At 37.7% G+C, this 27647-nt stretch overlaps 4 protein-coding genes and 1 long non-coding RNA gene across 7 annotated transcripts in view; 3 read left to right on the forward strand and 2 right to left on the reverse strand.

Moving 5' to 3' along the window:
• LOC139970750 (small subunit processome component 20 homolog) overlaps positions 1-2660 on the forward strand; it is a 137556-nt gene extending 134896 nt beyond the window's left edge. For all 3 annotated transcript variants that reach the window (XM_071976728.1, XM_071976718.1, XM_071976710.1), the window contains 3 exons: positions 25-490; positions 1282-1427; positions 2285-2660. In XM_071976728.1, coding sequence (XP_071832829.1) covers positions 25-490; positions 1282-1427; positions 2285-2419 — 747 coding nt within the window. In that variant the 3' untranslated portion in view covers positions 2420-2660. The remainder of the gene's footprint in view (positions 1-24; positions 491-1281; positions 1428-2284) is intronic.
• A 2809-nt stretch (positions 2661-5469) lies between these two features.
• Positions 5470-9870, forward strand: LOC139966988 (uncharacterized). Its single transcript, XM_071970583.1, has 2 exons — positions 5470-5716; positions 8120-9870. The coding sequence occupies exons 1-2, from the start codon at positions 5693-5695 to the stop codon at positions 9779-9781; spliced, it is 1686 nt and encodes a 561-aa protein (XP_071826684.1). The 5' UTR covers positions 5470-5692; the 3' UTR covers positions 9782-9870.
• Positions 9871-10115: 245 nt separating this feature from the next.
• LOC139970905 (uncharacterized) lies at positions 10116-15620 on the forward strand. The gene is made up of 2 exons (XR_011794244.1): positions 10116-13893; positions 14543-15620. It is a non-coding gene; the product is annotated as an uncharacterized lncRNA (long non-coding RNA).
• Positions 15621-16027: 407 nt separating this feature from the next.
• Positions 16028-18687, reverse strand: LOC139972184 (uncharacterized). Its single transcript, XM_071979184.1, has 2 exons — positions 18547-18687; positions 16028-17339 (listed from the first exon to the last, which is right to left on the reverse strand). The coding sequence occupies exons 1-2, from the start codon at positions 18561-18563 to the stop codon at positions 16028-16030; spliced, it is 1329 nt and encodes a 442-aa protein (XP_071835285.1). The 5' UTR covers positions 18564-18687.
• Positions 18688-19521: 834 nt separating this feature from the next.
• On the reverse strand, positions 19522-25974 carry LOC139970910 (uncharacterized). The gene is made up of 3 exons (XM_071976982.1): positions 25153-25974; positions 23736-23960; positions 19522-22819 (listed from the first exon to the last, which is right to left on the reverse strand). The coding sequence occupies exons 1-3, from the start codon at positions 25415-25417 to the stop codon at positions 22230-22232; spliced, it is 1080 nt and encodes a 359-aa protein (XP_071833083.1). The 5' UTR covers positions 25418-25974; the 3' UTR covers positions 19522-22229.
• Positions 25975-27647: the final 1673 nt, after the last annotated feature.

The following is a 27647-nucleotide window of genomic DNA, read 5'->3' on the forward strand; positions in this document are numbered from 1 at the left end:
TTGTCATGGTTTTGTTTTTAACAGATACTCAAGAATCTAGTATACCTTGGAAAGGTTATGCACAAAGTTTATCCCATGGATAAGACAGAGAGCTTGTCAGTTGATGATGTCATACAAGGAGATGATCTTGACAAGAGGCTTGGAGAGGATAAATCTGATCACGAAGAAGCAGAAGATGAAGATGAGGATTCAGACGACGATGATGACACTTCTCAGACCGCAGAGACGAACAGTAACCATGACAACAACTCCAAAGAAGATTCTAAGGATACCCAGAGATCTATTTCCATAGCATGGATGGTTCGTAAGCTGTGCTGGATCTGTTCAAACGAAGCGTTCAGGTCGCATCAGGAAACCTTCCGAAGGAGTGCCATCGTAAAGTGGTTTGCGGCTCTGGCCCTGGACATGGATCCCGCCGATGTCAAGAGATGTCTCCCTCCAATAATCCGAGTTCTTCTTCGGAGCATCGACGACCATAATAAACACAACGGTAAGACAGAGACAAGTCAAATTCAGTTAATACCAGACCTTCTGCTGCCACCACTGTAACCAAGGTTACTGGCATGTAAGAGCGAATAGAAAAGAACAGCAAAACACCTCTCAAAGTAGTTCCGTTATCACATATATGGACTTGTCTGAATTTTCATCAAGTCAGACAAGTAATAATAATAATAATACTTATTTATATAGCGCATTATACCGACGGTCACAATACCCTTTACAGAATTTTTTTACACTAGTACAATACCAAACCATTTCTTCCTTAAACTGCTTTATACATGTCACTCTATTGAAGCCAAGCCTTGTAATATATTAAAGTCACACGTAACTGCATAGCCATCAGTCTACAAGATGTAGAGGGCGACAAGCACCTTGTGGCTTTCAACTGTCCTGACGTTTCGATCCTCTTCTTCCGAGTCTAACTGAAACAGCTGTGTCTCTTAATGTGTTCTATAGTCTGTTTACGTTGAAGTTCGGCTCTGAAGATGATCCTGCTAGGATAAAAATGTCAGGCACTCTACTTTTTTAAATATTTACCTACAAAAGCTTTTTGCAGAAGGGAAGCAGTTTGCTATCAGTGATTTTTCTCCCTTTGATTTTAAGCAAGATATCAACATTTTGCTAACAGAGAATTGATCACCCTATAAAGTGTAACGTATAATATTGTAGCATTTTAAGTGGCCGGGACAACCTTTGAAGTGTATGCACACTTCCATCCATTCCTGGTTCGATAGATTTGCACAACAGTGGAACATTTTACATTTGCCTGTATCTTTACAGATGATAACTTGAAAGTTCTCTGCCAAGAAGTGTTGGAATTACTTAAAGGTGTGGTGGAGCTGGAATTCTTCACTCGAACCTACGCTGACGTCCAGAGGAGCAGACAAGAGAAGAGGTTGCAGAGGAAGAGGCAGAATGCTCTCGAGGTAAAGTTTGTTTTTCATCTGTATCGGTTACTTTCCATATTCCTTTCATGTCAGCAAGTGTCATCAGGCGCACAAATTTATACTACTGGTCTTGGAGGACTCTTTGAGGTATACTTTTATTGCCAGGTGTTAGGCCTAACACCAACCTGTTGGGTGTCACAAGGGTTCAAAGGTTAACAGGTTAAGATGTAAGAAGGCTAACCAGGCACATTTGTATCACTGTTAAGTCACTTGTCACCAGGCTCACAAATTTTATATTTTGTGTCCCTTTTTACCCGGTGTTAAAGGACTCTTGAGGTATCACTTTATTGTCAGGTGTCAGCAGTCTGTTGGGTGTCACAAGGGTTCTAAGGTTAACAGTTCAAGATGTAGTAAGGCTCACCAGGCACATTTGTATCACTGATTAAGTCACTTGTCACCAGGCTCACAAGTTCATATTTTGTGTCCCGTTTTACTCGGTGTTAAAGGACTCTTGAGGTTTCACTTTATTGTCAGCAGTCTGTTGGGTGTCACAAGGGTTCTAAGGTTTACAGTTCAAGATTTAGGAAGGCTCATCAGGCACCATTTGTATTACTTTTATGTCAGGTGTCAGAAGGGTCTAGATGTAACATTTAAGTCCTATCCATTCGACAATTGTCAGAACTGTACTGAGGTAGCATCTCATGTCACATTTTCTTTTTCCAAGTTGCAAAAAGGCTCTTACAGGTTAATAATTTCTATTGAACTATTTGTGTATTTCATTGTCTTTGAGAATTTTACTGCCCTGTTTAATCTTGTGGACTCTTGCAGTGTTAATATCTGTAATCCACACGACTTATGTTACCTTATCCGCTTTCTTGTTCACTACTTTCATCCAGGCCGTCGCAAATCCTGAAGAAGCAGCCAAGAAGAAAATGAAAAAGAACCTCAAGAAAAAAGAATCGAAGAAGAGGAAGATTAAGAAGATGAGGCCGACGTACGCGTTGACAAAGAAAATGAAGTTTACGACTTGATGTTCTCCAGATGGATACCAGAACAAACGCCTGTGGAGGTTCCTTAAAGGTTCAGGAAACTTCAGGAATGAATGATCAAGAAGACACAAACTGTTCTTGATGTATGTCAAGTTGTCAACCAGAACAAATGCTTCTGGAGGTTGCTCAAAGGTCTTGAAGATTCAGGAATGAATGCTCAAGAACAGGGACAATGTTGTAGCCAAGCTGTGGATGAAATTGGGAAAAGGAGAGAAAGCTTAGGGGGAAAAAAATAGCGAACATGCCAAGCAGTACAAAATCGTCTGTACTTTTATGTAAAGTAAAGATAATTTGGGTATTACTGTCAGTGGAGTGGACAGGATTTGAAATGTTTGGGATGTTTGGGAGGGTGGAAGGGGATTCAGTCTTTCCCCTGACTGATTAAGGTAGGGGACCTGAAACGCTGTTGAAGGACCAGAGGAGAATGAAGGGAGTGATGTAGGAGGGGTGCTTCCCCGGGGTCATTACAGCCAACTTCTAATATAAGGGGGTCTTGGGTTCCTACCCCATAACATAATTAAAAAATCAAATTTAGGTCTCAGTAAGTAACTCTAAGTGCAAGACTGTGGTGATAAGTAAATAATAAAATCAAACTTTAACTGAGGTCTGAAGGTTTTTAATTTCGATATGTTGTAGACATCCAAACAGACCGAAATCAGTTTAGGTTTTATTCCTACAACACTTCTACTTTCTTGGTAAAAATTTTAAAAATCGTGTTTCGGCAAGAATTGAACACTGTGAATCGTTATGCGAAGGCTTGTGTGCTTAGGACTTTCTGTTTGTAACTCCAAACAGTAGGAACTGGTTCGTAAGTGTATCACATGTTATGAAATCATAACACACATTGGTTTTAATGATTAACAGTTAATTAATGATCATTAATTATTAAAATGATTAAAAGTTCCTCACCTTTTACCACTTCTAACTAATAAAGCTATGATAAATTGGGTGGGTTTGTTTTTTGTTTTTGGCGTTAATATGTCCAATCCTACCATATGTGTTAGTCTGTACATGAGGAACCTTTGATTCAAACTTTCAGTAGTTTTCTTAAGGCTCTCCTCTTAGTAGCAGAATATATTTATTCATTTTGTCTATTTCTAAGTTAAATGTTTCATGATGTATTTGCTAATGAATATTTTGTGAATATATCTTAATGTAGACATTTTATGAAAAGAACGAAATAAAGTTGGAACAAACGGATTACAGAATATTCGTGAATGTGTCTTTATTTCTCTTAAAGGGGTCACACATTCCATCATTACTGGTCAGTGTGGTAGCGAACAGTGTTTTTCAAACAGCAGAAAAAAGTCATATACCATTTGGAAAAGTATCACAGATATTATAGGAGAACCAAACAGGAAGTTGTTATTCCTCGACAGGTTTAATACAAACACACTACATAGCTTCCAAAATAACAATGCTTAGTCTAGACACAAGCGCATTTGTCGCCAGGGGAGACAAGTGTAATCTGCCATTGTTGAGAAGCCGATTAGATCTGATCGAGGCAGGCATTATGACGTCAGCGAGCCACAACGATATAGCGCACATAAGAGTGGCCAGCTGAGTTGTACGTCGAACCAAATAAATTATTTGTATCTATTTGTTAACGTAATACTAATGTAATGTTAACGGAACTACCAACTGAACTCTATAAATATCCCGATGAAATTAATCTTCTGTGCATTGCGCAATGGCATCCCGTGCGTATTCCTCCGCAGTACATGATGATTTATGAACACGGTTTATATAACGTGCATGTTTCTCTCTGTCCGTGGTAGTCTTGTTAAGACCCTAGTATGAACACCCTAGTATACCTTTCTTTTTCACAAGGCTATTTTTATTTGCTGCACTGACCAAACAGCACACGGCAACGCTTTCGATTGTTACTAGGACAGATCCTTGGGCATGTAATACACATTAGGCAAGCACATTCGTAGTAGGCAGAAACGGACTCTGAGCCGTGTGCAGTTGCATGCGAGAAAAAGAATATTACAAACGACTTGGCCAAGACTAAGTCCGTGGCAGGGGGCTACACTGCAGACACTACTAACATTATAGAAGTGACACTGCATGCGATGACTCATTGGTGTTAAAATAAGACAAATACATCTTCATCGGTGTTAATTATATACATCTTCACTTCACATATGAGCAGGCTACCAGCTAATTCGAAGCGGAAACGTATTTATGTCAGCGTAATCGATCAAGCACGAAAACAATATATTTTAGAACAGAATTTGCAAACACTGCGTTTACTCACATAGGGAGGGGCTTGGAATGTTTGTGCAGCTGGTTTTTGTCTGTTTTTTTTTATTGTTTTTATTTACTTACACTAGGGAATCTTTGTCGTTATTATCTAAATAAATGACTATATTCTATATATGAGTTAAACTATTATTATTACGTAAATCATAGCTTACGAGATGAGGAGCGAACTAACACCTGTATCTTTGATTCTCTTTCCGCGTTCCTCTCCGCCGCAGGCTGTTGTTAACTAACCATCAAACTGGGGATATACACTCCGACCTGTTGCATTTACTGTACTCTGACAAAGCTATAGTAATATGATGTTTTACTGATTTAAATAAATAAAAAAAAAAGGAGAAAACGTTAACATTTGAAACGCATTGAACGACTATTTTATTTTGAATATTAAATTTAAGTGAAAGCACCACCACAGAAAACAGCTTATTCGACAAAAATTAGTCAGTATCGCGGAACTATAATACGATTTCTTATGCGCATGTCTTTGACTGCTGGATATTTTGTCTCATGGGTGTTATATGGAGATTCTTATAAGCTCCAAAGTTCCGTGTTATCATTGCCTTTGCGGATTTTCGTTTTGTTTCTTTGGTATTTTCTTTAAACATTGTAGTTGAACTGAAATATGAAATGAATTTATCAAGGAAGACGCACTGTCCGGTGAGATGAGTTAATACACATGTAATTTGTATCTTAACAAGATGAAATCTTAACAAGATTGATGAAAATGCATCAAATAATGCATGATGCAATATGTGTCGTAACTGGGTTTGATCGATATGGTATATGACATACCTGTTACGAATTTTATAGCCTAACTTACATTATAACAATATCAACAACTTCTAAAGATATCAGAATGTAGCGAATTTGCTACGTTGAGACGTTCAACTAATTCCAATATATATTGTCGAAAAGCAATTTTAAACCCTCAGGAACCTCGTCAGTATTCTGGAATTGATAACGGAATTATGAAATGAAATTTATGATCCGATGGAAAATGCACTACCAGTTGAGGTGAGTTAATAGTTCATATATCTTAGTAAGATGATCTTTGATGAAGATGCATGAAATAATTCACCATCCAGTATATGTGTCGTGATGGGTTTCAATGATATCGATGACAACGTTACAAAGTTTACAGCCTGACAGGAATTTGAAAAGACATTTAGATTTATTGGATATGCCTTGTTGAGACGTTCCAATATTTTCAACCTATTTACAAAATCATTAAATAAAATATGAATTAAGGCCTACTTTATAATACTTAAGTTTTTAGTTTTCAGATTCATATTCATACAAGTTCATGTAGGCCTAAGTTTGATTCCATTAAAAAGTTTTTTTTCTTGACTTTAAAGGTAAAATCAAAATAAAATACAGCATCCCAGGACTTTAAAGGTAGTCAGTATATTATAACACGCTATAATTATATATAGGGCTTATGCTATATTATATATCAGGTGCGTATCCAGGGGGGGGGCGTTGGGGGCGCGCGCCCCCCGGGTTAGGAAAAGAGGAGAGAAAAAAAAGAGAAGAAAAAAGGGAAAAAAGAGGGGAAAAAAAGAAAAAGAGGGGAAAAAAAGAAAAGGAGGAGAGAAAGGAAGGGAAAAGAAAAAGAAAAAAGAGAGAAAAAGGAGAAAGGGAGGGAGTAAAAGAGAGCCAAGACCTCGGGAAGAGAAAGAGGAACAGTCATAGTTAAAGCGCTGATCCTTATTATATACACCAGGTAGCCAGTGACAGATCAAGGATTACGGAGGGGGTGTGCGCCTCACCCTACCCCTTACACCGACAACTCCATTTTTGACGTTTCCATTTTTCCTCTCTCACTAATGTATCTATATAAATACTATATATGGTCTATCATAACGCGTTGTGTGTATGGACGCCTTAAACAATTGTATAAATTGTAGTACAATTGTGCTATATGGAACCAACTGTGGCTGGTCTTGAACTCGACCGCGTCGTCGGGGAACATGACGCATTTCGAGAAGGGGGCGACCGCCCCCCCCCCCCGTGCAAATTTTCTTTATGACATCGCTAGTAATTTCAAAATAGACAATGCTTACATGCAACTTACAAGACCTGGGAAGTGTCATTTCCAGCGATCTGGGAGGCATTTTCCGCCAAAATTTTTCTTGTACGCTTCGCGCCAACTCATGGTGGCGCTTCGCTTAGATAGTTTGCCTACAGGCTTCGCCCCTCCCTTGGCAATTACTCGCTACACGCCTGTTCGTATTTGTAAAGCAAAGAGCAGATATAAGATCATATCAGTGAGTATTGAAATGCATGTTCCACGATGAACAGCCTCAAAAACTGTTTATGTGTGTAGTCAAAGGCGTAGGAGCCAAATTGGATTTGGGGCTGTAACGACTTGCCCGAAAAAAAACCGAGATTTTTCGCGCGCTTCGCGCGCGTTCAACATATCGATGACAATATCAGCCCCCCGCCTCCTACGGGACCTACGCCTATGTGTGTAGTGTTCGCTTTCGATATACCTCATATCGGAAATATCTGCTATTTTTCATTTCCTTCAACCAAGTTTTATAATAGCCGTTATAAGAGGTTGCAATATTTCTACACCAAGAAATTAACTGTGTCGGAATTTTCCAAAATTTCCTCACCAACATTCTTCATCATACTTTCTTCTACTCGTGCAATTTTGACCTGTCTATTAGGGGTTCAAGGAGGTTTTTCTATATTGCTTGTCCATAGATTGAATTTTGTGCAACATCATGGGTATGTTTTCAAGTGATTTTTATTCACGAGAAATGGGAATTTTCAAATTCTCAACAAATAATCGGCTTAAAACCTTGAAAAGTGGGGCTTTCGGATATTGTGGGCGGTGACGTAGAATCACCTACCAAAGCAATGATCCATAGGACATGCAATGAGGTCGAATATGATGTGTGACTGGTTATGGATGGAAAAAAACTTTTGGGATATACTTGGTTCTCAGGCAAAAGTGTACAATTCGCGCCCCCCGGGTTAGAAAATCCTGGATACGCGCCTGTATATGTTACGTTATATTATATATATTATATACGCTATATTATATGCCCGCTATAATTGCTAGAAGTTTTTATAAAGTACTCTCCTGGAGGTATTTACTCTCCAAATTGTTCTCAGACATTAACACACATGATGAGGGAATGTCCCAGTGAGGAAAATTTCATCGAAGGTTGTAAATAAAAACAGTTTAAGAATTTGGTGAAAAAGGTGAACATATTTGAATATCTAGCATATTTGGGGCCAATACTGCATATATAGAGGTGTTCTCTTAGGCCTGTTTATTGTCCCGTTTATTTTTCACCTAAGAATCTTTGATACTGTCCTTAGCAACGTTATGATTTGGACAATGTACTTATTTTAAACCTATCAATCGTAAGTAGACTTCTATTATTTTTATTTTTTCCGTGACAGATCATCAGCCATATATTTCGATTTTTGAGTTGCCAGGTCCGTAAAACAGCATCCCAGGTGTGCAAAACATGGTATGAGGCATCACTTGATCCTCAACTCTACACAAGGACTGTCTTACGAGTGAACTTGTCCATCGATGCGGTGACGGAGGGTAACATTGACTACATAAACGCTCGAAAAGTTCCAACGATTGATCTATTCATTCCCAAAAGTGAGTCCGGATATGAGAAATCAGAAGAGATTATAATCACCAGGAATATCCGCAGAAGCGTTACCGTAATGCAATCATTGGACGCAATAGCTGCATGCCACCGCAGTCTAATACTTCAGGGTAACTTCTCCGCATCAATGTTACATACACTCACCTGTGTGACTTGTACAAGATTTGATCAGATACAGATCAACGGTGACAATCTAGCAAACGTGTTACTTCAGTATAAAGAAAAGGAGGCATTCATGCACAGTTTAGCGAAATTTCTGAGAGTAAACGTAGTAGCACGCAGGCTTTCTGATAAACAATGCAGCACATTACTAAAATATTTACCGAAATTAACTCACCTTACATTAAAGAGATCTTGCTATTTCGAGGTTGCCACAGAGATGAGTTTGCATTTTCATACGTCTATTGAATTTAAAATTCCGATTAGTCTTTCCTTCAGAATGATCCTCGCTTTGTGTTCTAAATTTAAATGTGATTTAGTAATTCAAGCGTTAGAGTTGGACGAACAAGTTAACAATGTATCAAATGCAATGCATACCCTGAATAGCCTGGCTAATATAACAGTTTTAAAATTCATTTTTACGTCTTCCATGAACTTGACCAATGACATGCTAGATGCATTTCGGAAAATGCAACCAGAATCTTTAGAATTGTCTGCGTCTAATAACCAAATAAAACCTTCCCCTTGTCGCCTTATAGAAACGCTCGTCACGTCTTTGACTTGTCTAAGGGAAATAACGGTGTCTCATTTGCCTATCGAATGTTCATTAGCACAAATTATCTCGTGCCTTCCACCTATAACTTCTATATTTTATAGTGAAGCAGTGAACCACGAAAAGGTTCAATTCAGGACAACTATAAGTGTCTTCGAAAATTTTTGTAAAAAGAAAATGATCTTTAAATTCTCAGGTGAGAGGGATGGTTTGAAATGTCTCGAAGAAACCTTGTTACCTTTGGCAATTACGTCTCGAAATAATATCAATGAAATGACATTGGTTAGTTGCGCCATTACCAGATGCGTTGTTAAGTTGATATCAGAATTGACGGAGCTTCAGAGTCTAAAACTGATCTGTGGATTTGAGGCTTCTGGTGTAGCATTGGCTCACCAAAATGACTGTTCAAAGCGAACAGATGGATCAGCTTTCTTGGGTTGTTTGCAGAAGCTACAGTTCCTTCAACTTCGGAATTGTTCATTCTTGACCGAAAACACATTTCAGAACTTGAAGTGTCTTCATTTGAAACAACTTGATCTGTTGAACTGTTCTGGTCTGACGGATGAAGGACTAATTTCTATTATTCGTTTTAATCCCTCTTTGGAAGTTATAAATCTTAATCACTGTTCCTTGCTGACAGATACAAGCATACAACAGGTGGTGAAACTACTAGCAGGAAACCTGAAAAAGATTACTGTCAAAAATTGTCAACATTTAAGCGACAGGTAAAGTGACTCTAGCTGTCACAAGAGTTGCTCGTGTCTTGATTTGTGATAATTCAATTGCCATTGTTCTCTTAGTTTTTCCATTTTTAATCGTGTATGTTACAATAGTTGTGTGTTTTATATATCATTTGATACTAATAAATTTTATATTATTGATAACTATCATCTTATCCAAAAGAACATGTAGACAATTCCCAAACTTTGCATTTTTCTGATTGTTTATTTGGTATATAAAACAATTGTTTAATTTATATAGAATAATATGTTTTAAACGATTTACTATATTCAGAAATATAATGTTTTTAACAGAAAGTATAAACTAAATCAGCAGAGAGAGAGAGAGTATAAATCACATTTTCATATCTTGTGATAAATGTCGTGTAAATAAATCAGACAATACTACGACCTTCTATTTTTATCACTCTATGCAGCCTTTGTAAATGTTATAAGATTGCCATCCTTATTGCAAATTCATCGTTACATGCGATGCATTCAGTAATGGATATGAATAAAAACTTCAATATTAATAGATAAAAAACTAAGGATAAATATTACGATCAATCACAAAATTAAAATCCCCTCTTTAGTGCATGGAAGTCATCGAAACCTCAATGCATTTGAATTCTGGTCTATATAGTAACACATTATTCGAGACACTAGTCTTGTCTCATTCAAAACTACATTTAAATTAAGATTATTCTAAACATGTAGCTTAAACATATATATGTGCTTGTAGCTACGTGTATGTTTTAAAGATAACGACTATTTGTACAGATAGAGTATTTGTGTCGTCGAAATATAGAAAAAGCTTTGATGATATAATAATGATATAATATTTGTATTGAGGTGATAAAAGAAACCTGCAACATTTCTGAGTACTCTTAAATAAGTAGACGTAATGACAGACGCCCCTCTTATGTCTATCAACCGAAAAAAAAAATCCCTTTAACTCAAACCGTCCATGTGTGTCAGTCTTGAACAGTAACTCTCTTATTATGACTTTTAAATTTCCCACCGTTAACGTAGTAGTAAACAACAGGTGGCGCTCCTACTGAATAAACAATAATGTAAAACAGACATGCGACTCCATTTCCCTATTAAATGTGTACTATAAAATTGCTTCCATAGTACTTGCATTAAGAATAAAGCATTTAGTACCAATGTTAAATGAAGTAAACCAGACTGGCTTCATTAAGAACAGATTTATCGGGGAGAATATTCACTGCATTATAGACAATATTGATTATTGTGATGACAAATATATTCCAGGTGTCCTCTTGAATATTGATTTTGAAAAGGCATTGGACAGACTTGAGTGGAATTTTATTTGGGAGTGCTTACACTATTTTAAATTCAATGATGACATTATACGGTGGATTCGTACTTAGTATATAAATGTTTCAGCTTGTTTTTCTTATAGCGGCTTCTCCTCTTCATATTCTAAGATTTCTCAAGGCGTCCGACAAGTTTGCCATCTAAGCACTTATTTCCTCCTTTGTGCTGAGAATCTTAATCTTCAAGTTTACAGTAATAATTTAATTAAAGACTTGTCTCTCATTGGTGGTGAGTATAAGATTCTCCAGTATACACTGATCATACCTAGATGACTCTCATGACTGTTTGTGTGAATTAATTGAAGTAAAACATTTACTCAACTAGAAAAAAGTGTCAGGCTTGAAAATCAATTATGATAAGACCAATATTTGCCCTCTTGGCCCTAGAAAACACCATAAACCTATCTTTCTGGAGGAGTTTACTTTTACTTTCACCACCGTTAGGGACAACCTTTTCCAGCTCAACTATAGCCCCAAGCTACAAAGGCTTAAGAGCCTTCTCGATCTATGGTCGCACAGAGATGTAACCCTTTTAGGGTAAAGCACTAATGTTAAGACGTTTGGGTTTTCTCGATTGTTTTTTCATTTTCCAGGTCCTTCCGGACCCTCCTAACCATTTTATTAGCGAGCTGGAGATTATTGTATTCAAGTTGATAGGGTGGAAAGCCGGATAAAGTAAAACGTTCTACGCTTATTAATGACTTCAGTAAAGGGGGCTCAATGCGACTCACGGTGTTAGTTTTATTCGCAGTTTAAAATGTACGTGGGTACGGAGATACCTCGACGATGCTGATACCCATTGGAATTTTGTTTGTTTTAATTATGATCTCTTAAAGTACGGGATAGCGTTTCTGCTTGAATGTAATTACCAGAGTGCCGACATTCATATTATGAATGGTTTCATCAAAGGCGTATGCAATGCTTGGTCATGGTGTACCTTTAAGAAGCCGTTATAGATAATTTTGGCAACCAAATTGTAACTCTGCAATTAGAATTAACAATAACATTATATATTACAGCACTTGGTACACAAAGGGGTACTATTCGTGAAGGATTTAAGCAACGTCAGCTACAATTAAGGTCCTTATTTTTTAACTTTTCGAAATAATTGTAATGTAGTTGGTTCGCTTTTCACCCTTAATGTTGGTCTGGTGGCCACTATCCCCTCTTACTGGAAAAATAATAGGTAGACGTTAATAATGATCCCATTGATGATGACACTTTGTATCCTGTATTCCGCGTATGTTTCGTGCCTAAGGAGGTGGTAAAGAATGTCTCTACCAAACCCACCACTTCTCTGCAAAGGGAAACCTCTGTTCAGTTTAATGAGGATCAATGGAGAATGGGTTTTATTAGTCCTTTTCAGTCATTAAGAGATTTTTACAGTATCTTTTTATTCATAAGATTCTGGGCCCAAATCGTTTGCTTCATTAAAAGACTATGATACATAACTCCATGTGCACATTTTGTGAGGAGGATGAAGAAACTATTGTTAATTTATTTTGGGATTGTGTCATTTATTTTAGATGTTGAAAAATCTTTGCTTGGTCAACAATTTATTTTGTTGCGAAGCAGGATCATATTAATTTCGGGTACAAATTGTGCCTAAAGGACTCCCACAACTTTCTGATTTTTTACCTAAAATATTATATTTTTAAGAACCAATTTAAAGAAAAGAATCCTAATTTAAATGCATTTATTTGTAATATTTGATATTAATTATGCTTCAAGCATTAGAATATTTACAAAAGTGTTAATTTCATACAACCATTTACTAAACTACTTTACATAATGCATGTAAAAAATGCAATTTCTTATTTTCGTAAAGATCTCATTAAATGTAGATATCATTTTCAAAAGCAAAGAAAGAGAAAAGGAGAAAAAGACAAACAAAATAATACTGTAAACATCAACCGCATATGCCAAGTATTATTTGAAACGAATGATAAAGCCAACCTTCGACGAGCATGTGGACCACGGCAGAACTAAATTATTGTAAGATTTCATACTAAACATAATTATAAGCATATCAAGGAACATCTCCTTGTAATGAGCAGACTGTTAGTAACACTTGTTGTGTAAATGGAGTCGGTATGACGACTGGTCATGGTTCACTGGGATTTGGTTTTTGCTAAGCATGTTTGTGTACTCTGCTTGGTACACCACAAGTCTGCCTATCGATGTAGCATTGATTGCGATGACTTCCGATTTTCATTTCCGACACATTTTTTAACTCAAAAACCCACATACCTTGTGTACATACCCTCCCCATTTGGAAGAAAATGCATATTCGATTGGTTGAAATTGAATGATATTAAAGACTAAACGTTAAAATAAAAAAAAAAATTCAAGTCTTGCCATTCAAGTCTGAGCTTCTCTATTTTAATCTTTAAAGGATTAAGCAGCTATCAAGATAAATGATACAACAAATAACGAAGAAAAAGGTAAGCAATAATTGTTAACACTATAAACTCTAGAAAATCAGTCAGGTGTGACAACCACAGTCCCAAGAACTTTGTCAATTGTCATGAACGATATCATTTAGAAAGTTGAGGCAATATCAAACATAAACTTATTTACAAAGAAATTGCTTTACAAGCAATTTGCAGAACCTACCCCCTACCCCCACAAAGTGCTATAAATCAAAGAGTTCCCTTTTAAACCTTGACGTCATGCCCATGCTCTATAAGAAAATCGAGCTTTATAATTGAAGTTTTAGTTTCTATATTTTCTAGTTTTTACTCTAGTAGATTTGAAACTTTACCCCTAATTCGCGGAAGGCGTTGTGATAACAACAACATAGAAGTGGAAGACGTAGAAGAGTTTGTATATCTGGGGGCCAAAGTCAGTAAAGATGGAGGAGGTACAGAAGACATCAAAAACAGATTAGGAAAGGCACGTGGTGCATTTAGAAACCTAAGAAGAATATGGACAAATGGTGCACTAGGCAGAAAGACAAAACTAACACTATTCAAAACGCTTGTAAGATCAGTGCTGTTATATGGAAGTGAAGCATGGAAAGTGACAAAGAGAGAGGAGCAAAAGTTGGATGCTTTTCAGTTCAAGTGCATACGAAGAATATTGAAGATACCTTGGACAGAACTAGTTAGCAATGACAGAATTATGCAGCAAACAGGCATAAACAGAATAAGTGTAGAGATACGGAGACGCAGATGGAATTGGATTGGTCATATTATGAGGAAGGAGACAGGAAATCATATAAGAGTAGCAATGGAATGGGCACCAGAAGGAAAGAGGAAGGTTGGCAGACCCAAGACGACTTGGAGAAGGACAGCAACTAAAGAGAGAGACAAGAATGGCTGGAGAAGCTGGTCCGATGTGAGAAGAGCTGCAGAAGATCGACAGGGGTGGAAAGAGAGCATCTTGACCTTATGTAACAGACGTTACGGAGAAGATTAAGGTAAGGTAAGGTTGTGATAACTTGTAATAATTCGATTCTCCACGCTATCCCGACACTACGTATAATGCAGGTTCGCGAATGCTCTTTTTTGCATCTGCTTGCGGAAATTCATTGAATTAATATCACGTTTTATGTAAAAGCGCATGCCCGTAGTAAAGCTTGCCAAAAGGCTGCGGCACGACCATCCATGTAGTAATATACTCCTACCTAATAATTATCCAGAACTGTTAACATAGTTGTTTTCCATTGATACAGGTATAGTCTCCAAAAACTACCTCCACTTCAGTTGGAAGTTGGAAACTGCCATATAAACCCTCCAGTGAAGTTCGTAATCTCCGGATCATTTTTGATTCAGATTTTAATATGACAAAACAGATTAACAGCTTAGTTTCATCATGTAATTATCATCTCAGGAAATTATTTCGTATTGGCCGTTATCTTGATAAAGGAACTCGTCATTCTGTTGTCCGCGCAGTTCTCTTCTCACGGTTTGACTATGGCAATGCCCTTTTATATGGTGCTACATCAAAAGACCTGAATCGCCTTCAATCCCTTCAAAATCGTTGTGTTAAATTTATTTTCTCGGCAGCTAGGTTAGATTGCCCAAAACCTCTTCTACGTGCTCTGCATTGGTTACCTATCCGTGAAAGAATCCATTTTAAATTATGTCTTTATGTGTATAAATGTATGAATCATGCAGCCCTGGCTTATCTCTCTAACATGCTTCAGCGGAAAACCGCACCATTATCTGGTCCTGTTACCAGGTCTGCAATGGATGGGACCCTGCTTCTTACGTCATCTTCTAAGAAACGGGTGGGTGAGGGCGCCTTTTCCAGTGCAGGTCCTGTGTTGTGGAACTCTCTTCCCTCTCATATACTTAATTCTAAATCTGTTGCACTGTTCAATAAACAACTTAAGACTTACCTGTTTAATTAATTGTACATTTTGTTTGTATTATTTTCTTGTAAATTTTAGCGCATTGATCATATGGAGTTTGCGCTTTATAAAAGTATGTATGTATGTATGTATGTATGTATGTATGTATGTATGTATGTATGTATGTATGTATGTATGTATGTATGTATGTATGTATGTATGTATGTATGTATGTATGTATGTATGTATGTATGTATGTATGTATGCATGCATGCATGTATGTATGTATGTATGTATGTATGTATGTATGTATGTATGTATGTATGTATGTATGTATGTATGTATGTATGTATGTATGTATGTATGTATGTATGTATGTATGTATGTATGTATGTATGTATGTATGTATGTATGTATGTATGTATGTATGTATGTATGTATGTATGTATGTATGTATGTATGTATGTATGTATGTATGTATGTATGTATGTATGTACCGTGCCGATGCAGCTGTGTGTATAAACTAGTACAAATAATGTTCCCCTTTTTAAAATTGTTCCCGCTCACCGCGGCCGCCGCCTACCTTCCGCCCACGCCCCACGCCCAACTCCCTTCCATATTACCTTTCTGATCTCTTTATAATAATAATATAACAATATAATAATAGCATCACCATAATTACAGAACAAATGATCAAATTTGCCATCGATATCTTCCATAATTTATCTATAAGCAAGGAGTCAGATGACAGTGACTCGGTAAGCACTGTCTGCTTTATGGGGTTAACAGTGGAGTCTTTTGGTTGCTCCAATTCCTCCGTAGATGTTTTAACATGATTCGTTGTATATTTTACAGTGGTTGAAGTAAGGACGCCATCATCCGTTTGACAACTGTTAGTTGGTAGAGCAGCAGTGACGTCAATATATGAATCATTAAAATAACATCCTAAACTACTGCAATGACTGAGAACTTGCTTCACGACAATTGATTGGTTCAAATACCACTCTTGAATATTTTGAAACCCACAGTCACATTCAAAGGGGTTTCCCCCCACGAATAAGTACACAGACTGTTCAAAGAAAGGAACAATATCGGTTGATTTATTTATATAATTGTCCGCTAGTAACAAATATCGCAATTTTGAAATAAGTCCAAGTTCAGATGGGCTTAGAATAGTGTGCAGTAGGTTTTGCGACAGATCAATATCTTTGAGAGTTGTAAGACCATCAAATAATCCATTCGGAATGCTCGTTAGTTTATTATTGTTCAATGCAATAACTTCCAGGCTAATCAGACAATTAAAAGTATCATTCTCAATCGAGACTAATTCATTGTTTTCGAGAATCAAGTATTCTAGTCCCGGCATGTCCAGGAAATGTCCTGCAGTAATTGACTGAATATTGTTGTATCCCAAATCTAAGTGTTGAACTTTATTAAGTCCATGAAATGCAGCTCCTTCAATAATCGCTACTTCATTTTTGTCGAGATATATTCTTGTCAAATGTCTTTCCGTACCAACAAAAGTTCGATTTCGTAAAGTGACCAAAGCGTTGTTTGACAGAAGCAAATGCTTCACATTTGAGACATTTAAAAACGCTCCGGGCTCTATATGTGATATTTCATTCTGTGAAAAATCCAACGTTTGTACGAAACGGTACCCGTTCACTGTTTCTTGATTGATCGATTGTATGTTGTTCTCATGTACCTCCAACATAGCAGCATTTTCACAGCCAGTTGATGTAGGTATATGTTGAAGGTTTCTCTCATGACAACGAGCCCTTCTAAACCATTCGTCGTATTCACACACGTCTTGACATGTAACTGATGTCTCACCTGTCGTAGTCAGTGGCGTTGATAAGGGGACACACATGACTTCGGATAATACAATAAGTAATCCAACAAATGTCACCGAATACGTCAGAAAGTTGGCTCTATAAAAGGAAACAATAAACTACATGATATTAGTGTGTTTGCATAAAGGAGGCTACTCTTGTAATTATGAAGAGGGAAAATGCCATGGTGCGAAGTTTTAGGATGTGAAATTCACCGCAGGATCCCTTTGTTGGGAAGGGGGGCGGGAGGCCAGTTATCGCACCGCAATCATAACATCAAATTGTTGATATTAGTTAGCTCAATCATGGTAGCATTTTCGCAGCCTGTGGAGATCGTAACATGATGCAGACTTCTGTCATCACAACGATCTCATTTGAACCGGTCATCGTACATACACACCTGGTTGCTAATCAAAGCCGCCGGAACTTATCAGCAGGATTAACTTTCCTATAGACATAGTTATTACTCCCGATATTGTTACAAAAGTTCTGAAATGTAGCCCAAGAAAATCAGATCATTCAGGATTTCGACCTATCAATGAGACATATACCCATAGATCAGCGAAGTTAAGTTTGTGTTATATTCTCCTTATTCACTGTGTAAAAGTGAACAATTAACACTATAATCTGGAGACATATAAATATGGATTGAAACGATTTTATGGCAGCCTATGGGAAACTACATAAATGATATAATATATGTTTTGAGGGGATGAAAGAAACCTGCAACATTTCTGAGTACTCTGATATATAGCAGAGGATAAGGCAGACGCCCCTCTTATGTCTATCAACCGACGCTCCTAAACGTAGCAGCAGGTGGTTAAAGCTCCTCTTCGAATAATGGCAGTGGTTGAGGACTGACATGCCTATTATTTAGTTTGGTTTAATACTCTAAGAACTGTTTGTTTTGTCAAATTAACTGACAAGAGCAAAGACAAATCTATCACGGTACCTTTTCTCACATGGTAGATTGATGGCTGTGCGCCGGGTGCAGTTAAGATGAATGGCCCCAGCTCACACTTTTGAACATTTGCTGTATGCATTGCTCTCGAACGAATGCATTCCTTTCTAAAATATTGTTAGCGGCGTTATAGGATAGTATTCATCAGTTTTGAAGGTTGCTTTATGATATATTTAATGTAAAAGGTGATAGTTTAGTTGGTTTCATAAGTATTTAATATAAGTCCTCGTTACATCCAATATGATGAGCTCGAAAGTCCATGAAACCTATAAGTTGCTTTTGAATGCTGCACTTCGTTTTGATCCTGGAAATACCTTACCATTACAAAATAGTAGACTAACTTACCTGAAAAGTTCATTCATGTTACTTGTGTAATGTTATTTCTATGCAAAATGAAAGATTTCCCTTTAACTCAAACCGTTCACGTGTGTCAGTCTTGAACAGCAACTCCCTGATGACGTTTAAATATCCCACCGTTAACGTATAGTAAACAATATACGGCGCCCCCTACTAAATAAACAATAGCTTAAACAACAACCTACATAGATCAAAGGTTATTTGAAATGAATGACAAAGCGAACTTTCAACGAGCCTGTGTACCACGGCTGAAATCAATTATTGTAAGATTTAATACTAAACATAATAATAAGCATATCAAGGAAAATCTCCTTGTAATGAGCAGACTGTTACTAAGGAAGGAGTAACAATTGCTGTGTAAATTGAATCGATGTGACGACTAGCCATGGTTTACTGGGATTTCCAATGGTCGAAACAATTTGGTTGCTTGCTAAGCATTTTTGCGTACTCTACTTGGTACACCACAACCTTGCCTATATGATGTATAGCATTAATTGAGATGGTTTCTGATTTTCATTTTATCGTTTTTGTTTACTTCCTAATAATCACCCCTCGCTTGTAACACCTATGTTGCACGACTTGATGTCTAAGACCCCCCCCCCCCCCGTACCCTACGTACAAACACACCCTCCACCATTGCAAAAAAGCTAGCATCTCACCTATTAGTTGGTTTTATATCTCATATGTTTTTATCAAAAGGTCAATATTCACCCCTTATACCCCTCTTCTGGACAACAACGTCACAGCCACCCCCTTCCTCCATCAGTGCAAGAAAGGAGAAGGTTGCTTCCATGTACGCACTAAGATTTTCATCTCATACGTTTGTGTGAAAAGGTACTGCGACGATCATGATTTTGCAAAATTAATGGATGTGTATAAATGAATGTCTTACTTTGTTCGATCGCAACCTATGTTTGAATCAGATTCGATTGGTTGAAATGAAAAAAAAAACGAGTCTTGCAATTCAAGGTTGAGCTTCTTTATTGCAATCTTTAAAGGATTAAACATCAGTAGGGTCAAAAAGAGTACATTCTCAAGAACTTTGTGTTATCATGTACGATATTACTTTAATTGGGCGTAAGGGAGAATGTTTCAGTTTTGGTTTACCGCAGCCGACTGGGGAGGGGGGAGGCAGCCAGGGTGTGGGATGGAGCATATTGATTGGGGGATACCCCTTGTCTCCTAGCTTGGCGCCGTACCAGCAGTATGATATCAAGAGGTGATCTGCATTGCACCCCAACGCCCCCCCCCCCCGCCATTCACTTCCATCGCTGACAGATATGAAAGAAATTCTATGAGATCAACGGTTCACACACCTCTTTTACAATCAATTTCAGGGCAATAAATAACACGTATACAAGTCATAGGGTTCTTAATTGTAACTCCTCATAATACAACCTTCGATTGAGGTAAAAAATAATCGAGAGTATAAGCAATCTTTAAAACTCTTTTGATTTGTAATTTTAGCCAGGATAAAACTTTGGTGTCAATTCATGTGACATTTGAACCAAGTTCATATCAAAAACAATATAGATATCAAACTTTACCCTTAACGTCGCGGAAGGTGTAGTTATGACCTGTAATAACTCGATTCTCTACGCTACCCCAATACTACGTATAATGCAGGTTCGCAAATGCTCTTTTTGTATCTGCTTTCGGAATATCATTGAATTAATATCACGTTTTATGTAAAAGCGCATGCCCGTAGTCAAGCTTGGCAAAAAGGCTGCGGGACGACCATCCATGTAATAATTTACTCCTACCGAATAATTTACCAGAACTGCTAACATAGTTGTTTCCCCATAATAGAGGTACAGTACTGTGTCGATGCAGCTTTGTGAAAAACACTATTACAAATAATGTTCCCTTTCTAACATTGTTACCGACCGCCTCCAGCCGTCTCACCCCTTTCCATGTTTACTTTCTGATCTCTTCCCCTTACAAATTTAGTACCACAAAAGTAGCTTCCTAACTAAAACCTTTATCAGCTTGGTCATTTAGACTATTTGCAAAGGTTTCTTCACTACATTTACTAGAAATTTTCGAATTCTTAGGTGACATACGTTAACACATCACAGATTATCAGGCATAAAATATGTTTTACTCACTAAAGAGCGATTGGTGTTTCATGATTGCTTCTTTTCTAAATGATGTCACATCACAATACATACTACGTTCCGTGCGTTTATTAATTAAACAGGGTTTACACAGCATGTATTTTCAAGTGACATCTCTCAGATATCATGAAGCACAATAATTAACTTTCCACTATACACCGCGAGAAACAAGTAAATTTCGACTAATGCGAGGTGACGCATTTTACATTTTGGGCAATTGTTACCATTCTAAATTAACTTTCATTCTTACCTAACTCTTAGACAGTCTGCAGGCGTCAAGCTACCTTTGCCCTTCTAAGGCTGTATCTAATCACCTGATTGGTTGATTCATACTTGCGTTGATATGACAGTAAAGTAATGCTATGCAAAATAACTTACTAAGACTTGATCATGGTGATATATTAAATACTAAGGGCGCTTGATTCGAGCCGCCTGTATATTTATATAGTTCATGTATTTTTACATGTCTTTGTGTTTGAGATGTGTATTTGTAATTTCGGTGACGGTATCCGCATGATGTTGTTATACTAACCCTGGCCATGCTTTTCGTTTGTGATATTAAAGAATTGGGTGAGCTATAAAACTCTTTTCTTGTTGTCTGCACTGACTTTCGTGTACATGTTTTACACTCAGGTAACACAGAACCAACGGAAAGGCATCGAAGCCTATACTTGATAGAACACATTACATGTACACGAAATGGTATGTGAACCTTTTCAACTGATTCACAGTTAATGAATACATTGAAAGAACACTCCATTCTAAGACGACTCAGAGGTATAACAGAGCAGGAATGCAGAGGGTAATTAATTAACAAAAAACACCACATTGTTCACTTTTCCGTATAGACTAACTGCGAATGTTAACAGTCTCCATGAAAAATTCTTGCATCTGTATCAGAAGACTGCAAATTTACTGAACTTGTGTACTATAGCAGTACAGGCACATAAGCTACACGTTATATTAATAAAGAATGGCAGAATGAAGCTCCGAAACATAAATTATTATTTTATATTTTAAATTTATTTGTTTACACAGCTTTTGTTTGCTGTTACACTTGTGTATACATTATATCATTATCTGTAGTAGGCAGAGTTGATAAACAAACTGATATCCACATTGTTTGGTTGTCCGTTTAATGATTCTTCCCTTTAAAAATACAGGAATCAACATTTGTTAAAAATACTTCATTTAGTGTGCATCAGCTAACAAGTTAGTATATGCTTGAGCCGATAACATATTGAGCATAGCCGTGGAGCTGTAAGTTGGATAAAACTAAACACTCCTTACACTATAGGAGCGGGGCAGTAAACATACATTTGCACCACATTAATTATTAATAACCGTTTAGAGAAGTTCTATGACGTTTCCCTAAGACGTGACGTTGATCTTTTCTCGGCGAGGCTAGTCTTCCTTTGACTTCTGCGTAGCTTATGAAATAGAGAACATAGAAATCTCAAAATATTCGGCCAAGAAGTCGATCTTATTGCTGCATGTTTGGTTCAGTAATTAAACAGCAATTGGTGCCAAAAGTGAGTGCATGTTTAAAGGTCATTAGCATGGCAAAATGGACTTTACTGTCATGCCTTCAACATGATCATTATGAACGGTTGTTCTACCGGCACCAACCGCCTTCCTTACAAATGGATTGTTCTTTGAATGCCTGCTCGGCTGGTGCTTGTGCTGTACAAACGTTGGCTCCGTATGATTGTAGCGTTTTGACAAGTTCACGTTCAGCCGTTTACGAAGTTTCCTTAGTTTTGAGTCTGGCATATTTTCTTGACCAGAATTCTTCTTAGTAGTTTCGCAATTTGATGTTACTTTTCGGTCACCAACTGAAACATCTAATTGGTCCTGCTGGTCTTGCACTGCTGCACTGGTTTGGTCATCTCTGCCTTCCTCAAATGCAGCTGCTGTTTTGAGACTAACATATCGTTCTGTTGTGTCATATTTATTATTCGTGTGGAGTGTATTAGCAGCACTGACTCGCTTTCTGCTTTCGTCCAGCCTTGTCGACAACACGGCTAGTTTCTCTTGCATGGACGGAATGTCGGCATTGTTGAACCTTGACCTGGGTTGTAGCTGATCTCGAAAATTCTTCACTTCAACTGGAAGTTGTAATATATCTCTACTCCTCTGTTGAACTGGGAAATGCAATGGTGGAGACTTTAGAACTGAATTTCTTTTACAAATATATGAATCAGATCTTTATGTTTGCATGTAATAATGAAACCATTATGATGATATTTCTTATGAGCGCATACATGGACCGTTCTGGCAACCTTTACGAACAGGACAAGGAGAGTAGATGTTATACTAACTGGGTGGACAATTGCCCTCCCAATATACCCCCCCCCCCCCTCACCATCCTCCGAGTTAAGTGAGATTGCCTGTTGCCCACCCGGTAAGTTATTTTGCCCACCCATTAATTACTTTGCCCCAACCGGTAAATTATTTTGCACACAAACGTTGATGTTCATATAAGAGATATTTAAATATTTGGTTAGCGAGAACCTGTTCGTTTAATTGCCTTTGCGTTTGTACATATTTGATGGAGATATTGTCAGATGACATTTATTTCTGATTAAAATCAGGATAAGTATAACACTGTTGTCATTGTGGAGAGCATATAATGGTTCCCCATATGCAAAATGTTCAAGCTTTCTTTTCATGAATTTAAAGGCACTATGCATTTGCAAATAGAAAGTGAACTAAATATAAAAAGGGCAAATTAAGGGCGATATGGTCGATATATACAGCAATTAACATTAAAGCAGTGATTTAAGTATATGCAAGGCATATTTCTTTAATGCTTTATTTACAACTAACGTAACTTTTTCAGCCATTCCATCATGTTTTTAAATGGCAGACGACAGGCCGCTGGCGAACCGTTTCAACGGTGCAATGCGAATCAGTGTTGCCGCCATATTATGACAATAGGTATATCTAAGTGAGGGCCGCTATGTGATCCGCCAGGCCTTTGAAAACTGGGCAATGGCGTCCGGTGGGAGTGGGCAGGGAAAAAAATGTTCATAATAATTAAATTTAAGCAAATCTTACGATTATATTTCTCTTCGATGTTAACACCCTTCTTTCTGTAACCTCCTTGCACGCCATATCTAAATCGGAAGATACGTTCATAGAGGTCGTGTCTAGCTGTGTAGTAGAGAAGTGTTTGTAGGAAATGCAAGCTATTCTCCGCTAAGAATCTCTTCTGTTCCAACAGAGAAATGAACTCCTTACCGCTCGAGATCCGGTCAAGAAGGTGAGTCGGGAAGATATGTTCTACGGGTATAATAAAAACGTAAAACAATTAATTAATTAATTAATTAATTAAGTTAGGCTAAATAGGCTAGGCCTACTTTGTTACTTAAAGTAACCTTTAAGGAACCATTCTTGGCAACATGCAGTAATAGTTCCTAAAATACATGCACAATTATATGCCATGATTCCACCAATACAAAATATGGTTGGTTGTAATTTGTGAATGATTCCTTTCAGTAACAAGTAGGCCTAGCCCATATCAGCATAATATCTAAAAATGTTATTGTAATGGTGGAGTTGTATAACTTCACCCTTGTAGCTACAGTTACTGTATCTGACACCGTAAATAGACACATGAAACCAGTTGCATAGTGGATGCCATTTTGTTATTTATTTTCACTCTATACTTTACTAACTTATGCCTCTATAGCTGAGAACAAAATGACTCTGGTTCACCGAAACCGTATAAATTACGACAGCAAAAGATCCTTGCAAGACTTTATTCTAGTAGGTACTGTTCTGCTTGGACATTCCATGTTTAAGTTTGGCACAATACCAAATTTTAAACAATATTTTAAACTTTCTTTTATCACCCCCCCCCTCCCCTCCACCCCGTGCATGGCCCCTTAATTCTTTTTTCTGTGTTTGTTGGTCACCAATGTCTAGCATTTTGTACCAATGTTAAACAACTATCAGAACAAAGATTACAAATATAACTGTTAGATCTGGCTAGTCTGAAATTTCCATCGTCCAGACACTTGTCATACAATAGACGGCAATATAACCCCTCTGAGGTAGACACCCTCGCCACTAGCATTGAAACGTCAGGTCCGCTAACTTTTACAAAGAATACGATTTACAACATGTACAGATCAAGCAACATAATTGAGAAAGTAAATAAATCCATAAACGTGAACATTGCATAGGTAATGTAGCCTTTACAGTTTCGGATTCCATCACATGCCAGTCTAATCTATTTATCAGTTTCAGTTTCCATCACATCCAGAACACCACAGTCTTAACTTAATTTAAAAAGAATGGACATGTGTATCATTATTTGATCAAAATGTGAAGCCTTACATTGCAATGCTGATCACGAAAAATCTAAGAGCCCAGACGCGCGCAGAAATTAACTACATAGTGTAAAATATTTTCAACAGATATTTCAAAGACAATTGAACAACTTCAAACAAACAATATTCTTGATACAAACCTTTCGCCAAGAATTTCATGTCATCAACATTCTCTTTCGTGAGGCTTTTACTAATGTGAGCTACCAGTTTCCGATACGCATGGGCCCTTCTAGTATGGTCATCATGACGTAACGTCTTGCTGTGAGCTGAATCTTGGGTATTCGTTTCCGTGGCAACACTTTTCCTTGAATCAGTATTGCCAATAAGTGGTGGTAAGAAATGAACAGTACGATTTGGCCGGTAGTACACGTACCTTCCCTGATGAAAAATTCTCAGCTGTGGCATTGTTTATTTCCTTGATTAGCGTCCAAAGTAAAGATCTATCGAAAATATGGCGTAGTCACATTATCATGCATGATTAAAGACGGAGGTAATATCCGCCATGTTCGACACGAACATATTGCAAAATCATTCTGCCGTTGAAGTTAATCCCCGTCAGTGTTCATATTATGGTGGGCCTGCTTTCCGTCACTATGGTTCTTAAAGGCTTGATAAAAAATTTATTATTTCACCTCAGTTCTACTCTGTGTGGCTAACTTCAACAGAAACTGCTTCCATATCGCTCTTTACAAGACATGTAACACCGATTCGGCTATATATGGTAAAACAATAGTTGCTGCACGCATAATTTTGTTAGCTCATATAGGCCAACTGGTAAACATTCCATGATCAGTCGATCATTGCAGCTCAACACAGTAGGAATATATAATATAACGAAATTAAGGGAGTAACAACACCCTCCCAATGCATATAACAGATTAAAAGAACATATAACGATCAGACAGTCAACTAGTCCACCCTATTGTCTCATGACCACTGCTGTGTTGAATACATCGATAATTCGGGTCGGTTCCAAAAATCGTGTGTGCATGTCAGATACTCCTTACAATGAGTGTAAACAAATGTATATGTACGTATGTATAGACACAGTGCTAGTTATATATTGATTACATTGTGTTCCAGGCTCCCTCATGTAACGTTTAGTACGTTGCGGCTGAGGTCAAGAGGTCGGTATTACACTCGCTGCCAGCCGCGTCTAGGATCAGCGTCTCTGCTAATCCTTTCACGGTACTAAGAATTACAAGGGCCGGGTTAATGGTTAATTACCCGTCCGAGGTTTTTAGTTATTCATTTAGCCATGATTAACCCTCTCATGTAGTTATTTACTAATATTGCATTGAAAGCATTAGAATGTTGCAACCAAAGCGAATGTACTATAATGGACAATTTGGAGGTGCAACCAAGGGTGGGGGCACGTGCCCCCTGTGCCCCCCCCCGGGGGGGGGGCACAGGGGGCACGTGCCCCCACCTTTCTTCAGGTAAAAAATGTGCCCTTTTTCTACATAAAAAAGTTGTACTCTTGATCATCTTATTAGGTCAGCGATATTTCAGTAAGAGATCTAATCCTAATTTAGAAGTATGAAAGAATTTCTGTGGGTCAAACTCAAATGTTTACTACCACAAGGCTTCTAACATTCTGGCGAGCGCTATTATGCATATTCAATTTGTCAAAAAAAATCCTAATACATTTCCAAAAATACATTGCTATATTACATTGTGACTTTGTAATAAGCAGAAGCCATTTATAGCCTACTAATGAGTTTAGTTTTAGAGTTGGGTTAGTTCCCATAACCTTTCGTATTTTGACATATTTCATTTGCTTTCATGCATGTATCGATCGCGTGTGCATGGACTTGGACTTTATGATGATTTCACCTCATTTTGTCTCAAAAGAAAACTTGTTCCTTGTTTCCAATTTGCACATTGGATATTGCAGTGCTAGTATGCATTTTTTGCCTTGAAGCCGGGGGGGGGGGCAGTGGCGGAGCGTCCATACAGTCAGAGGGGGCGGATGCCCCCCCCCCCCCCTGACGGACTCAAAATGACTGCTGGCGCCCTTTTCAGCTTTTTACCACTTTTTACTTATTCGCGATTATTGACTTTTTCATTGCGCTCTCAAATACCTATTGACATTTGTCACATTTTGTTTTTTGGTGTAATTTTCTGACAAAATGGCGATGACACCTATTTATTCTTCGTTTATCTGCAAATTAGCAAGGCCCGGAAAGGGTCATTTCCGGCGATCTAGGGAGTATTTTTAATTAAAAAAAATCTGTACGCTCCGCGCCAACTTGTGGTGGCGCTCCGCTTAGATAGTGTCGAAAGCGCCCCCGGCCTACAGACCATTCTCGCCCCCTGACTAATACCCCTAGCTCCGCCACTGGGGGAGGGGCGTTGATGGAGTGATGTGTATACGCAAATAAGATAATACAATAAGAGTTATAAAAGGTAGCCTACTAAATATCAGGCTGCATCAGTCCAATCGAATTTCTGCAAAATGCCCTTTGACGTCGGTGCCCCCCCCCCAGATTAAAAAGATTAAAAGTGCTTCCGTCGCCCTTGGGTGCAACATAGAACTTATGCAAAAGTCATAAAACTGTTATTCGTTGAGGGTTCGTATATGCACATAAATCAATTTTTCAGGAAGTAACGAGTGTGCGATCAACAGATTGAA

This window comes from Apostichopus japonicus, chromosome 1 (assembly GCF_037975245.1).
Source record: "Apostichopus japonicus isolate 1M-3 chromosome 1, ASM3797524v1, whole genome shotgun sequence".
NCBI classification, from domain to species: Eukaryota; Metazoa; Echinodermata; class Holothuroidea; order Aspidochirotida; family Stichopodidae; genus Apostichopus; species Apostichopus japonicus.

Bases quoted from the DNA above. Each gene is read 5' to 3' on its own strand.
- LOC139970910 (XM_071976982.1), bottom strand. From the start codon at position 25,417: ATGCCACAGCTGAGAATTTTTCATCAGGGAAGGTACGTGTACTACCGG. The intron at 23,961-25,152 runs GTTTGTATCAAG...TTATACCCGTAG, and splicing joins CATGAAATTCTTGGCGAAAG to AACATATCTTCCCGACTCAC. The intron at 22,820-23,735 runs GTAAGATTTGCT...TGCATTTCCCAG, and splicing joins CATCGAAGAGAAATATAATC to TTCAACAGAGGAGTAGAGAT.
- LOC139966988 (XM_071970583.1), top strand. From the start codon at position 5,693: ATGGAAAATGCACTACCAGTTGAG. The intron at 5,717-8,119 runs GTGAGTTAATAG...TTTCCGTGACAG, and splicing joins AAAATGCACTACCAGTTGAG to ATCATCAGCCATATATTTCG.